Raw genomic sequence first — 15727 nt, forward strand, 5'->3', positions numbered from 1 at the left:
CTCCTTCTGGGTCCTGCTTCTGAAGGGACCTGTGGGAAGGATCTGGAAGGCAGCAACAGAAATCACTGAGCCAGAAACTAGACCAATGAGAAGAGGCTGAAGTGAAGGGAGATTGCTCAGTATGCAGATGACATTGCTCTAGGGAAACAGGATGCAAAATACTTTTTTAAAGTACTGCATTACAAAGATAAATGGTTCTGCATGTCCATGCAGAAGGATAAGTAATGGTCTTAATCTGCAACAGAAAAGCTTGGGTTGGTAATTGTGTAAGACTTGCTAACAGCACAGGTTAGAGAGCACTGGAGTGTGTTGCTTCGGGGGCGTGGATAGGATGGCCACTGGTCGTCACACATATTTCTGGAATAACCTAGAGGGGGCTGTTCTGCACCGGGGCAGAGGCATGATTGCTGTCCCCTGCAGTCCTTCCCTGCCACGTGTGCTGGGTTGCTTCGTGTAAGTGCTGGAGCCCTGCTGAGCCTGATGGCTTAAGGAACCACCAGCATGCTCTTTGTCCTCCAACCCAGCAATCTATTACAGGACATTGATTTCAAAGTCTGCTGCACTGACCTGATGCCAGCCTCCTACATAGCCAGTGATATGTTTAAGAAAATCATAGATATTTAATTTACCAAAGTATTTGCAATTTCTTACCCTTCTCCCATATTTTTTCTGCAGCTTATTTTCACCAGCGCAGTCTGTGCCAGGTCAGCGCTAGCTGGTGCCTGCACTTAAGTGCAGTTAAATTCACCTAATGAATTTCTAACTAACCCTCAGATCAGGCCCTTACCTGAGCTAAATTTGAGTTACTGTCCTACGGATGTGGCGCTGTGATGTTGACTCCAGCATTCACACTGCACTAGCCTGAATTTCTGCTGTGACTTCAGTTCCATTTGACCTTTGCTACATTTGTGTCACTGGGGTGCAAACAGTGGTGTAAGACCTCAGATTATTATTATTTTTTTATTAGCTGTAGCAGAAGAGCTTTCAAAACACATTAAAGTGGTTATTGTTATCTGCGTTCTGTTTGCAGACCATCAGTTTGGAGGAATATCAGCTAAACAACAAATGCCATTGAGTAAATATCTGGAAACAGACGTTACCTGTCAGGGCTATAAGCAGGGCATCCTTGCAAAGGAATATATTTTTGTTATAGACTGTGCTTGTTAGTGTGTTCATTAGCATGCTCTAAAAATGGGATAGACTAGACTATGCTTCCCTTTTCCCCAGGCAACCAGCCAGTAAAAGCCTTTGAAGAGAAAGACAAAGTGACACAAGTGTATACTTAAACTGTAAAATATATGACACTCCATGGATACTTTGGATTGCTTGAAATTTTCTAAGCATGATAATTTTTCAGAGTCAAATTGTGTTTCTTATGCTAGCCATTTATTACTGCTGGAGTCTCAGGGCAAGTGATTTGGAGTGTGTTTAAGTTCAGAAGAGCACTTTTTCATATTTCATAGTTATTCTTTCTTGCAAAGGTCCCTTTCCATGTGACTGCAAGCACATTTTGCAGATTAATGGAAGAAACTCTTGTGTTCAGGCAAAACCTGTACAACTGACTGTTCTCTTTGCCAGGCCATGTGTTGAATTCCCTCCAGCTTGGTCGGGGCTGGGTGCTGGATGCTACAAAGGGCTTGGAAAACCAGTGCAATTTCCCAAAAAGTGATCACACTACAGAGTATCATTGTGTTGTGTTCTGGAAGTGACTACTTATACCTGCCTTCAGCAATATTTTGGGAAGTCTAAGAGCAGATGGGTGATGGGACCAGTGGGAGCCTGGGCCACTTAGCTGCTGGGATACTGTTGCAATCGTCAAGCAGCGCTGCTGAGCTAAAAGCCAGACTCTCCTCTGATGCAAGGGTGAGTCCCCTGGGGACTTGCTCCAGGTGACCAAGGGCATCCACATTTCTCCTGCACACTTGCTAAATACTTAGCCTCCCATCTGTCCTGTTTGCTGCTGGCCCTGCTCTAAGCTGCCTTGTGCAGGAGCAGAGAGCAGCCAACACAGTGAGGAGCAGGCTGTCAATATGGCCTGCAGTGGAAAGTAGAGGCTTCAGTTAGTTTAAGGTCTACTGGGAGGCTGAAACCTGCCCACAAGGTTTTGTAAAACTCAGGGGCTGTTTAAAAAAAAAAAACTGTCTTAGGGGACAGTTGGCTCCTCTGCCCTTTTAAACCTCTACTGCTTGGAAAAGGGTGCCCTCGAACACAAGAACCTTGGCTTGGCACTGCCATGTCTGGGGTCAAGGGAGAGGCCTTGACGCTGATCCTTGGCCACAGGGCCTGGGCAGAGGGTGCCAGGTGAGGGCAGAGTAGTGGAAGGTGCTTTCAAACCCCGCAGCTCATGCAAAGCGAGCCCACAAGTTCCCTCATCAGCATGGCTTGTAGGGATTACCTTGGCTCGCTCCAGACTTTTTCGTTGTTCATGGAATGCAGATGGGCTTTTCAGTGCTGCAACAGGAAAGAGAGAGGAGCAGTCAGCACAGGAGTGGAAGCAAGCAGCCACCAGAATATTCAGCAACAGCATTTTAATGAGTGCTATAAAAATAGCAACACAAACTAACTGCCCTCTTTATTGCACTAACTAAAAATAACTCAGGAAAGCTCTGGGAAATCCCGTGCTCTCAGCCAGGCCATGGCAAGAGAGCAGGGGGGACGGAGAGCACAGGGAGGACAGGAGGGATTTGGGCAGGAAGATGGTGCAGGCTTTGAAATGTGGTGCTCGGTGGGACATGTCAGACAGCCAGTGCTGCTCTTCCCTGGAGCTCTTCTTCCAGGTTGTGGCACTGTGAGGCATCACAGCCCCAGAAAACTGATCTAGGAAGAGCAACGGGCGGAGGGGACCTTGCCTGAAAGTTAGACCTGTATGTGACTGAGGCTTGAGGCCAGCAGGAAAACTGGAAAGGCCTGCCTGGCCTCTTGCGGTATTTGGCCTTCAGCAAGGGTACTTCAACCAGGACACTGGAGGTGTTGTCCTTTTTCCCTCTTCTATCACTAAGTACCCTTCCATCTCCTTTAGGCTCCTTCTCACCAGACATTTGTCCTATCCTCTGCCCAGAAGCCCCTGTGTGACATGGTGCTTCCCTGGGCAGCTACCCAGACAGGTACCCAGCAGCAGGCCAAGTTCTTAGCATCTCCTGACACCAAAGAGGATTAACCCAGAGAGGGTCCCAAAGGAAGGCCAGTGGTCCCTAGGTCTTGGACCAGTGAACACCAGTCCCATCTATGCTGGAGTCATGGAGGACCTTGCACATTTCCTTGTTTACTCAGGTTGTGTATAAACTGGAGAGAAATTTGTGTGATGAAGGGGTTAATATGTCTCAGTTCCTGCAAAATTTCTTTTCTGTCTGTGTAAGCAAGCAAAATCAACTGTTCCCATTGGGACAGAGAAGGAGAAGTTGTCCTGAACCACAAAAACAGCCTGCTACAACCTTTGGCAACATCTAATTCCCTTTCCATCTTCTGAGTGGGATCTAATGGGGATAGAAATTATTTTCACAGAGGACATGATGTCCCACATCAATTTAGAGAAGAATGACAGGAAGAATGAGGGCAGCTGGGAAATGATTGGAGCCCTGAACTGGGTTTTGGTAGGCAACACCCCTAACCTCCAGGGAATCACAGAAAAACACAGAGGGCACATTACTGCTTCTAATGTTTGGAAAGCAGACATACAGACAAGCCAGTGTTACTGTGCCATGCTCCGGTGAGAAGACATGAGGACTTGTGACAGCTAGTTTAACCAGAAGCAAAATAAAATGGTGCACAAGAGAAAATGAAGTCAGCAAGAGAGATGACTTTTACAGCCCTGTTCACTCTGAAGTCCTGACATTGGGAGTTTGCTATGGGCATTGATCAAACACCATGCTATTCACAAGGAAAACATTGCAGAATTTAGTAATTTACCAAGATTTTTGGAGGAATTATGTGGATACTGCAGCTTGTATTAGTCTGCAAAACAAATAAAGACATTGCTAGCTCTGATTATTCAAACACCTTGTCAGGGGATGACATGGCATCTTGAAATGGCTAAAGGTCTGGAGTCAATAGGGCAGAGCTGCTGAGCTTGTGTTGATAACCTTAGGACTATTGCCTCTAAGGCTTGAGTTAGAGGATGAGGTGGTGGATGCATACAGCAAGGGAGGCCTAACTTCAAACACAACTATTTCTACATCCCATCATTGTAAGGGAAAAAATGCCTTGAGGAATCCTTGCTACAAGCTGCCTCCCCCTCCTTCTGGGTAGCTAAGCAGATCTGGCTGGGCTCCAGGGCAAGACCCTGTGTAGGGCTACAAGAAGAGTTCATCCCCACTTGTCCTTGCAGCCTGCCCTTCTGCAGGTGATCCTATGGGGATGCTCTTGATTTAAAAAGCTTTTCCAGGTCTGTACCGACTTCACTAAGACAATATAATTGAACGTGTTCAATAATAGAGTCTCGCATGGACAGTCTTGTAGGAGCTTCCCACTCAGGGAGCCTGAATAACAGGGTAGCATCTGCTCTCACCTGCACTGCCGTGGATCAGGAGTGCGGCCATGCCTTAACAAACCTGGATGTCCCCTTGCTTTCAGATGCTCCCCCATACACAAAGTCACTGGGCAGAAGGGACCCAGAGGTTGCCCTTGCTTACTAATCTGAGTCCACCTTTATTTGCAGAGCTTTTTTTCAATATTTTTGATTGTTTTGCCAGACAGTTGTTCAATTTGCAATCTGAAAACATCTGACAGAGTCTAGCTTTGAGCCAGAAGGCTTCTGCAACACTACTGTCTTTTGCTCCTGAGCATCCTCCTTTAGGCAGTTTCCTGCCTTCTCCAGTGATGGAATTATGTGAAGGTTTCACGTTTCTTAGGTGAACATCCAAGAGAGTCTGAATTGAGTTAAGGCAGTCTTTGGTTAGATAAGCACATTCATCTCACTGGGCTATGCTCATGTACCACTGATACTTCTCCCTGAACTAGTCTCTTGGGTTCCAAAAAGCAGTCAGCTTCCTCAGAGCTGCTCCTAGATTTTACTCTTGCTGTGCTTACAGCCACACTGCTGAACAGCTCAGCAAATTCTGTGTATAGTCATCAACTCCCATTCCTACATGGGCTTCTGCAAGCCCTCAAAGCTTTTATCCAACACAAATCTTTGCTCACTCATGTCTCTTTCTGGTTTCTGTATAAAATGGGTCACTTAGAAAAACAAAGTTTCTCTGTCCTCTGATTATATATGCAAAAAATATAACCAAAGGGTTGAAAACAATCCTTGTACAAAAGCTGATGCAGAATGTGGAATCACGTGAATGCTCCCAGCTTGGTACCAAACCTGACTTTCAACTTGTAGACCAGCAATGCCCCATTTTTCGCTTTCCAGAAAAGCTATTTTCAACCATGGTGGCTTACAGATATCTGTTTCAATTTCTTGCCCACCTGCAGTCCCTATGATCTGAGATCCCATCCTGGCGCACCTCCTATAGCCCATCTCAGCTGGTCCTCAGAGCCATAGGAAGACAAGGTTAAACAAAGAATTGTGTTTCCTAAGGATTAACTGCATATGTCCAAACCATGGGGAAGCTGGCTGGGACTCCTGCTTATTAAATGCTAGCATCTGACACTTCCTCCTGAGGTTAAATTCAGCAGTTAGGTTCTGCATGTTTTCTTTAATAACGGCAGAAGTGCCTTTTCTTTTATTACTTTTAGTGATTGAACTATGATCATACTTCCCAAAATGGCATCCTTGGACAGAAACCAGACTGCAAAATGTAAGCCTAGAAGTTAGGAGTGTAAAGAAGCTGTAGGTAACAGACCCATGTGCTCAGCCCTGCAGGGCAATATCAGGTATGCAAACTCCTCTGTTGACACAACAACGCCATACATGTGTAATGAGGTATCCTGCACATTGTCTGTGTGACCACTTTTACAAAGTGAAATTGGTGATTCAGGAGACTTCAGACATCCTTCTGACCACTGACTGTATTATCAGTGCTTGCAATGCTATCATAAATGTCACCAAACTTGGCTTAAAGCTCCAGCTCCAAGAGTCCTGTCATTAAAATGCTTGCCGTTTGATGGCAGGCAGTATAAAATCTGAAAACATAAAGAAATACACAGAAGAAAGAAAGAAAGAAAGAAAGAAAGAAAGAAAGAAAGAAAGAAAGAAAGAAAGAAAGAAAGAAAGAAAGAAAGAAAGAAAAAGAAGAATCTGAATTTATCAAACTTAAAACCTTCACAGACATGATTTTTATCATCCTGCTCAAGTTTTCTTAATACTTGATTCTGGCAATACTGTACTGAGAGGCATCTCTTGCTGGCTCCCCTAACATCCTTTAGAAAGGCAGCTTCATGAGAAAGGCAGTGTTAGCGCTGTTGTTTTGCTGGATTCACAAAAGCTACATCACAGTCTTCAAGGTTAGCCAGAAGAGACACAGTGGAACAGCCTTTGGAAATTTATGATCTTATCAGAGACCCCCAAGGGGCCCATAATGAGCCAGAATGGTACCAGGATAGTCCTTTACCTGAGTTCCAGATAATCACAAATTCATGCACACAGAGCCTGAGATAGGTCAGGGTGGAATTATCCATCAGGCAGCATTTTTTCCCTAGTGGTGCTACAGGTTTCATGATGCATCTGCTTGTGCAGAAGGGGATTGTTTTCATTCACTTATGTTTTGGACTCTAGCATCTGTTTTTCTGATGTTGAATGGTTACAAGGAGCTGGAATGGGCCCCCCTCTACCTTTTCACTGTTCTGTGGGTCTGATGCTGCCACAGAGGTTCCTGACTTTTACAGGAGGATGTGAGATGCTCTGCCCTTGCCTACACAAAGAGCTTTGTTCTGCTGCAGTGACCTCTGAGACAGGACCCTATGCAGCTTTATTTTTGAAAAGTGCAAACTAAGCAGCTCTCCCAACTTCAGTTTGAACAGCAGCATTGCAGCTTGTGTAGAAAATGCTGGGCACCATTGCACAGCACCAGGAACCATAATATTACTACAGGGCAGGAAGCAAAGTCCAGCTCAGTAGCAATCTGCTCAGAGCAGAGAGAGCCTGAGCAGGCAGCTGGTGCCATGCAATGTCCCAGTAGTGCCCCTCTGATCCAGGAGAGGGTGAAAAAGGCAGAAAACAATACTCACGTGGCATGATGCCTTGGTCTGCCAGCTGCTCACGAGTCCTTCTCTGCTGAAGCCGTAGCTGCAAAACTGTGAGAGAGAGAATCAGGAAAAGATGCAGTATTTTTCTGATGTACTAATGCATCTATCAAGGGAGATGTGCCTGTGGTCTTTGTGTCACAGACACCTGACACTGATCCCTGCTGCTGCTGGGACAGACTTGGTGCAACCAATGATCTCCTCCAGGGAGGAGCTGCACAGTCTGCACCAGCCCAGACCTGACTTTGCACCCAGATATATGGTGGGTAGGACTGGTTCTGGTGCAAGCAGCATGCTAGTGCCTGGGGCAGACTGAGGTCTGCCTGATGTCTGCAATAGCAGCCTCAGGTGACCATGGCTTCAGCTCAAAGGGTTGTTCGGAGAGAGTCTGTGGGTAGGCAGAGGGTGCTGGTGGAGAGAAAGTCCACTACCCCTTGCAGGTGGAGGTAGTGATGGGCTGTCCCATTCTGAGAGGGGAAGAACCTGTTCTGAGTCAAGCAAGTAAGGTGGCTTCAGAAGATTTTGAAAGGAATCGAGCTCCTTTGATAAATACTTTGTCCATAAAGGTATTCTGCGCTTTACGGTTTATTAGGTAGACTCCCAAGGTGCCATCTCCTATGCTTCATTGCTACTAGTGCCTGCTTCCCAGACACAGCTGACAGCAAACACGAGAGCAAACTGAGTCCTGCACAGCAGTGCTGGCTAGAGAGGAACCACACAGAAGATAATAATTTTGACATTATGAAATGTATTTTGGCTACATTTCGGTATCCTTGTGTACTCTAAGATTTGTGATGTGTGTATAGGTATTTCATTGGTTTTTAGATTTTTTTTTTCAGGCATAAGGACAAGGAACAATAAAATGAAGAACATTCAAAATAGCTAAGGGATAGCTGAGAGAAATCAAACATCATGATGACAGGTGACTGTGCTGGGAGAGCTGCACGCCTACATTGGGGTTATAGTTATAGAGAAGTTAGGGCTGGACTCCCCTAGGGGTGCACAGTAATAGAAGAAGGGGTAAATGATCACAGACTGCAGAAACAGGAATTCTGTTTGGTTATTAGGAAAACAACAAACAAACAAAAAAACAGAAACCCCATGAGATTGGTGCAGGCCTAGAACAGCACCCCAGAGAGGCTGTAGGACATCCTTGAGATGTTCAGAGCTTGCCTGGAGATGGTCCTGAGCAACCTGATCTGTTTTTGAAGTTGGCCTTATGTTGAATGGAAGGTTGGAGTAAAGATTTCCACAGGTTCCTTCTGACCTAAATTTGCACACAGTTCTGTACTTTGGTGTGTGCACTTGTAACTGAGTGCCTCAGATTTGGTGTGGAAGCCAGAACAGCTCCCATAAATACTCCAGAAGCTGTTAAACTTCTGTCTAAATAAGAAACTCACAAGGTTCTTAGAAGTGGTAGATGCCATCTCTGCCTTTTTTAACCCAGGAACACCATGAGCGTAACAGAAGTTTTTAGTATGTGCTAAAAGCACAAAGAAAGTAGCTGACAGCAGGAAGAAAAGCAATTGTAACCAACATTGTACTACACCTGCCCTCCACAGTAACACGATGGGACCCTTAAGCCAGCAGCTGATTATGGCTTCCGGGAAGTTTTGAAGTCTATAGATACTGCACTTTTTCCAGCATTACAACAAGCCACTTCTCTAGGGTTCTTGGATGGCAAATTGATGTTGACTACCCTTGGACTGAGCCTTGCTACCAGGAGTTTTGATCTGTGTCACTAGCTCTACTATGTTAGGGCCAAGGCTTGTACCCTTCTTTCACAGCCTAAGGACCTCTCCTGATACCTCTAAGACTGGAAGGTTCACTCCTGCCCCACCACCCTGCCCCAGCACACAGAGCATTGATTAGGCATCTAATCCAAGTCTCTAAGAAGAATCACAGAATCACAGAATTTCTAGGTTGGAAGAGACCTCAAGATCATCGAGTCCAACCTCTGACCTAACGCTAACAGTCCCCACTAAACCATATCCCTAAGCTCTACATCTAAACGTCTTTTAAAGACTTCCAGGGATGGTGACTCAACCACTTCCCTGGGCAGCCTGTTCCAGAGTCTAACAACCCTTTCGGTAAAGAAGTTCTTCCTAACATCTAACCTAAAACTCCCCTGGCACAACTTTAGCCCATTCCCCCTCGTCCTGTCACCAGGCACGTGGGAGAACAGGCCAACCCCCACCTCACTACAGCCTCCTTTAAGGTATCTGTAGAGAGCGATAAGGTCGCCCCTGAGCCTCCTCTTCTCCAGGCTGAACAAGCCCAGCTCCCTCAGCTGCTCCTCGTAGGACTTGTTCTCCAGGCCCCTCACCAGCTTCGTCGCCCTTCTCTGGACCCGCTCAAGCACCTCAATGTCCTTCTTGTAGCGAGGGGCCCAAAACTGAACACAGTACTCGAGGTGCGGCCTCACCAGAGCTGAGTGAGTACAGGGGGACGATCACCTCCCTAGCCCTGCTGGCCACACTGTTTCTGATACAAGCCAGGATGCCGTTGGCCTTCTTGGCCACCTGAGCACACCGCTGGCTCATATTCAGCCGACTGTCCACCATCACTCCCAGGTCCTTCTCTGCCTGGCAGCTCTCCAACCACTCATCTCCCAGCCTGTAGCTCTGCTTGGGGTTATTGCGCCCCAGGTGCAGGACGCGGCACTTGGCCTTGCTGAACTTCATGCAGTTGACCTCAGTCCAGATCCTATCCAGAGCCTATCCAGATCCTCCTGCAGAGCTTTCCTACCCTCGAGCAGATCGACACATGCGCATAGCTTGGTGTCATCTGCAAACTTACTGAGGGTGCACTCAATGCCCTCGTCCAGATCATTGATGAAGATATTAAAGAGGACCGGCCCCAGCACCGAGCCCTGGGGGACGCCACTAGTGACTGGCCTCCAACTGGACTTGACTCCATTTACCACGACTCTTTGGGCCCGGCTATCCAGCCAGTTTCTAACCCAACGAAGCATGCGCCAGAGAGAGACTCCCTGAAACACTACTCAGTATTTCCAGCATGCAGAGACAGCCTGTCATACACTGTGGCCTGCCTTGTGCAAGGCTACAGACCTCTGTGTGGCCCAGGACTGCACAAGCTATAGCACACATTTCTTAAGAAACCATACCTGTACTTTGAGGTAGTAACATAGTCTACACCTTTATTTTTGCAAATTTGTTGTCAAGAAGATTGACACTTGTGTGTCAATCTCCTCTCCCACAAAGTAAAACATGAAACTCCCATATTTTCCTGATGCAAACTCGATGCAGCTTGCAACAAGGACACTCATCTTTCAGTAGTGACAATCTAACTGCATGCATGTCTACTGTCTACTGGCATAGAACCAGACAGAACCTGCGACTGCTCTTAGAGAGCTGGTATTGCAAAGGGAAGAGAGGCAAGAACATCTTTTTGTCTTTGCGAGTAACTTGCAGAGCTCTGCCAACAGGGAATATTTACTGTGTGGCTTCCCTGGGATGTGGGATGGAGCCAATTAATAACCCCTTACAGAGATGTTCCTGAAGTACAAGGCTCCCGAAAATGCATGTGACTTTTCCATGTCCTCTATACAAGTCATGTCTCACATTCAAAGCAAATGGTTAGTGAAAGTCCCACAAGAGATGATCTCCTGCCAAATTCCAGCACTTCTTAGGACACCAAAGATAGATTTCTGCTGTGAAGAAGAAATGTAGTTTTCAGTATCTGGTGAAGTCTGCATGTGTGTAGTTCCCTTATGCCAGGTGAAGCTGGTGGTTAGAAATCACTGGCAAATTCTGTTGCCAAGGGAATCTGTACTCCTCCATTGCCCCTTGGTACTGCTGCCAGTTGGTGCTGGTTGTGCCTGTGGACACAAATTTAGACCCCTGCATGGTGAATATCTACATCTGACACAGTTATCTGCATTCCCTTAGCAGGAGTCAGGGATTTTATAACCAAATTAGGCAGTCCATGTTTTAGGAATGCCAGTTTTCTTCCTTGCTTGTGGAAGTAATTCATGGTAACCAGCTCATGGTAGATACCTCATACTGGGTAGGAGAGACCCCAGTTTTGCTGTGTAGGGCTTTCAGTGTTGCCAGTCACAATATTGAAAAACCATGCAGAGCTTGCATTTTCCCGAGGGAGAGATGTATCATGATTGAACAGGTGAGCAAAGAGAGATTGGAGGCTGTCCAAGAACAAAGAATCTTTGTAGATCTCCCAAGAATGGTTCTCTCTCCTCTCCTAGGTCCTGGAGCAGTGTCCCAGGTGTTAGAGCATCTGCCTTAAACTGAGGCAAGTCAGACAAAACATCCCACCATCAAATGAGAGTCAGAGATAGCAAAGACTTCAAGAGTCACATACAAGTCCTTTCTGAGGACACAGCAATCTTCCCCATCTGTCTGTGAAATATCCCAATTGAGAATGCAACAGCACATCCCTTCACAGCTCCAGTGTGTGTCACATTATTTGCATCATTTCACTCTCAGACTTCCAACACAATCAGGCCAAGTAGTAGCATAGCCACATGAGCAAAGGAGGTGTTATTGATCAGATGACCATGTATTCAAATCCCTCTTTTTCTGCTCCCTGCCACTTCTTCTGCTTATTTCACATCCTTTCCTGCAGGTAAAACATCATTTACCAGCCTCAGGATTCAGCCAGATATTTGACAGGCCCATTTAGAGAAAATAGGAAATATTATAAATTTCCTTGAAGCATCACTTGGAGAGTGTTGATGATTTCCAGTGCAATGATTATAATATTCATATTCTGCCTTGATGTAACATTCCCCAGATATGTGGTTGATTTTTGGCAATGCCGAGCTTACAGACTTGCTGGACCATTCTTAAGCTACAGGGAAAGGAGAAAAAGTTCATCCAACCTTGTCTATTCAGGGCAAGCTGACAGGAAATATGAGGACAGACATGCAAATGTTGGCTATTTCCAGGAGCAGCCCAAGCTCAATGGCTGAAGCAGTCATTTCAGTCACTAAATGTTCATCCAGGTTTGGACCTCATGCACGCCTTGACCCCCAGATGTCATTCCCAAAACCTGTTGCAAACCACCTGAAGAAGCATAGCCATGGTCAGTGCCAGACAAGGTAATAACACTGAATATCTCTTCAGGAAGAGGAAAAGCAGCCAATACTTCCAGCAGCCTTCAAGTCAGTCCTGCAGCTTGCAGATCAGCAGATGCCACCTCCAGTCTTGCACATTCCCTTACAGCCAACAATGCTTAAAAAATAGGCCAGAGGAGCACCTGGCACCAAACAAACTCCATATAGCTGCTTTTTCAAGGGGACTTGAAATTCTTTGAAGCTGTGTCTGACCCCAGTTATATTCCCATCCTCTTCCTTTGTTGTGTGTCTGGAGGCACAACCTCTGAGCGCTGCCTGTGACTCACTTTGAGGATGGAGGATGCTGTCACCCTCTATGTAAGGGGTTTTTTATATACATTTTTTTTTCCTGGATATTCTTTTTCAAGATTCCTTTCAGCAATTCTTGCTCCTATGGCACCCCAAGATGAGAAACCCCTTCCTACATGATGCAAGGCAAGTCAGAGCTGTGCCAGTTCTTTTGTTCATGATCTCTTTTTGTTAGAAAGTCCCATTTAGTGACACATCTTCTACAAGTATCCTCTGCAGAGGACTTATGTCATTGGTTTGGAGAAGCTCATTAGGCATCAGCCATGGCTGGCTCTGGAGGCCTCTGCTCCAAGCACTGCCCATGACTTGCAAGCATGATTCATCCTCCCTGGGAGCTGACCTCAGAGCTTGAGAAAGCTAAAGGACAGCTTGGGCCCTGCCTGACCTGGTGATGCACTGGGAAAGTCATATTAAAATCATCCTGCACCCCAGGAGCAGGCAGACCTGGCCATCTGGTTCGGTCTGCAGTGGCAGCTCATCTCCGGTGCCTGAACCTGCAGCTGCTCAGGCCTTGCTGCCCTCAGCTGAGTGATTTCTGTATGCCTTGGCATGGGATTCTATCTGAGCTAACTGCTGCCTTTATAAAAGAAATAGGTGTTTCTTTTACAGGGAGAGGAGCTGTGCCCAGGACTAATTCAGAGGGGAGCACATCATGTCCAGAGTTCAGCAGCTGGTCAGAGAACTTGTTACCGCATCAGAGCATCCCCCATGCTGCAGCATCGCCAGAAGCACTCAGAGTATCCTGCTGGCTTTGGGAACTGGCTTTAGCAGCACAGGAGGCTGGGCAGCACTAAGGCACATTGCCCAAGGAGGTGCGGAATGGGCTGAGGACTTGGGCAGAGAAAGTCATGGCTGGCCCTTGGCTAGTGCTGCTGATGGTTTGCCAAGAAGGAAGCTGGATCAGAGCCCTCTGCAGGTCCCTTCTCAGCAACACTTACATAGCTCCTGTTGTGGTTGTGAGAAACAGCCACAGCTGGACATAAGTGGCATGAGCAGGTTTTCCAGAAACCCTGGGACTGCAGAAGGCTTCCTCAGTGTTCAGGTCAGCCTCACAGCTGAGACAAAACAAGTTTAAAGCTGAGTTTAATTTTTTTTTCCAAATATATTTTACATCAGCCACTCCATTTCCTCACCCTGACCTCTCTCTGAGCATCTCTCCCTATGTCTGACAAACCTGCTGCTCTGGAAGCAGCACTTATTCAGCTGTGCCAACAGTTTCAGCTCATCCCAGCTCACTTATGTGGTTACAAGTTGGAGCCCAATAAGCGCCAGTTTCCTGCATGGGCTGTAACAACACCTTTGCTCTGGCTGGGAGCTACATTCATAACCAGTGCAATTGCTGTACTCTCATCTTCCTCTGAAATAAGTCGCTGCTGTTGCCAGAGCTGACAAATGGGCAGTTGCCTGCTGCTTCCTGCATCACCTGGTGCTCCTGGGCTGGGCAGCCAAGGGGAACAGCAGAAACATCACATTAAGCCAGTTCAACCCAGCCACATGAACCTGATGTGAATCAGCAGTTTGATCAGCAACTGAAGCTGTCAGTGACACTGAAAAAAAACAAGAGAAAACTCACTGTCCGCTCTTCCAACCACCCCAGACTCTCATTCCTACCCTCTGTGGCCCAGAGCTGGGGGTTTAGGGGCTTTAGGAGCATGACTGCAGCTGAGTAGTGTGCAGGATGGGGAGGGCTCTGCCAGGGCACCAGACAGGTGGCAGGGAGTTGGGAATGGGTTGATAGGAGGGAGAGACTCCTGTCTTCAGCAGCAGCAGCAGCTTTGCTGCATGTCAGACAACAGCTGAACAAACATGACACACATGTCTGTCTGTGGCCATGGTGGGTATCCAAGGACCTTGTGACTTGCCCAGTAAAACACTGCCCGGTAAAACACTGGCTGGCAGATAATGGCTCCATTTTGGATGCAGCCTCCCTTGAAGGCATCCTTCTCCTCAAGCACAGTGATGTATGGTTCAATCTTTGCTGTAACACATGCCTGACAGAGAAACAGATGTCTGTCTGCTAAAACTCCAAGGTATAACATTCTGAAAAAGTAAAGCAAACTTCAAACTGATCTACATGAAGCCAGTGTTTTACAAAAACTTCACGAAATTATAAAACAATGCCATCAGTTACAGACAGACCATGGTTTGAATGCAGGCATTGACTGTGAACTGTACGAGTTCCTGACTGGAAAGAAAACACACTTACATATATTTGCAGTTTGGAAATGAAGGTTCCACCACCATGTATAAGCTGTATAAGCTTTAATCCTCCAACAAGCCAGGCAAGTCTTTGAAAATTCACACCCATGTGTCCACATTTTGGCATGGGTGTTACCCCATGCCAAGCCATACAGAACCATATTTAGGGTGTTAAACTTTCACTTTTCACCAATTATCTGAACTACCACTGATGTTATACAGATGTTGGCCTTGTAAACTCTCTTTCCATACTGCCGGACAGAAAAGGTCAGAGTTAAGGTTAAGTCTGCATTTGCCAGCTTTGTTTGCTCTGTCTGATGACAACATCTTTCTGCTGCTGGAGTACAATTGGTTTATATTCAAAGCAGGAGATCACTACACATAAATCATTGTCTCTGGTAAGAGTTAAATATGTTTCTGGAACAGCCCTCAGAAGTTCTAGTTGATTTAGTGCAATCCCATTGATAATTGGAGCACATGGGATAGCATGGCAGGCTTGAAGAACCATCATTCCTGCAAAATTTGTCAGGATGACCTCAGATCAGTATATTTATCTTTGGCAAAATAGACAAAATAAACACGCACACAAATCCTTGAGGAAGGGGAGGGGAAACCTGAAGGCCTGAAACATGTTGGTGATTTGATCTAACTCTTCTGGAGCAGTTCCTGGTACCCTGCTCTTGTGCATCTATCATTTCTCACACTGCACAGCTATACTGCTGGCCACTGGAAAGAGAAGAGGAGGAGAAAACACTGGGATACTGAAGTGAGGACTGTAGGCCACTGTGTGAAATAGATATTAACTCCACACCAGCCTTTCTCAGACAACATTTTCTTGGTACTGATGCTGCCAGATGGAAGCGAGAGCCCCTCAAACCACCTACATGCCACTATACTCTAGTTGCTAACTCTTGGCCCTACTGACTGCTGTGTGCCAGAGAGATTAAAGGGATTCTGGGAAGAGGAAACAATAAGTATAGAAAGTATTTCAAGCACCCT

General features: G+C 46.4%; 1 protein-coding gene across 15 annotated transcripts in view; it reads right to left on the reverse strand.

The window, feature by feature from the left end:
- Positions 1-15727, reverse strand: part of MYOCD (myocardin) — a 252907-nt gene that overhangs the window by 26213 nt on the left and 210967 nt on the right. For 9 of the 15 annotated variants that reach the window (XM_068655295.1, XM_068655305.1, XM_068655298.1 and 6 more), the window contains 2 exons: positions 7111-7176; positions 2396-2451 (listed from right to left, as the gene is read on the reverse strand). In XM_068655295.1, the coding sequence (XP_068511396.1) occupies positions 2396-2451; positions 7111-7176 (122 nt within the window). Of the gene's footprint in view, positions 1-2395; positions 2452-3906; positions 3952-7110; positions 7177-15727 lie in introns of all 15 variants that reach the window. The other 6 variants (XM_068655301.1, XM_068655296.1, XM_068655303.1 and 3 more) reach the window with 3 other exon arrangements.

The sequence above is a fragment of the Anas acuta genome, chromosome 18, assembly GCF_963932015.1.
Source record: "Anas acuta chromosome 18, bAnaAcu1.1, whole genome shotgun sequence".
Lineage (NCBI taxonomy): Eukaryota > Metazoa > Chordata > Aves > Anseriformes > Anatidae > Anas > Anas acuta.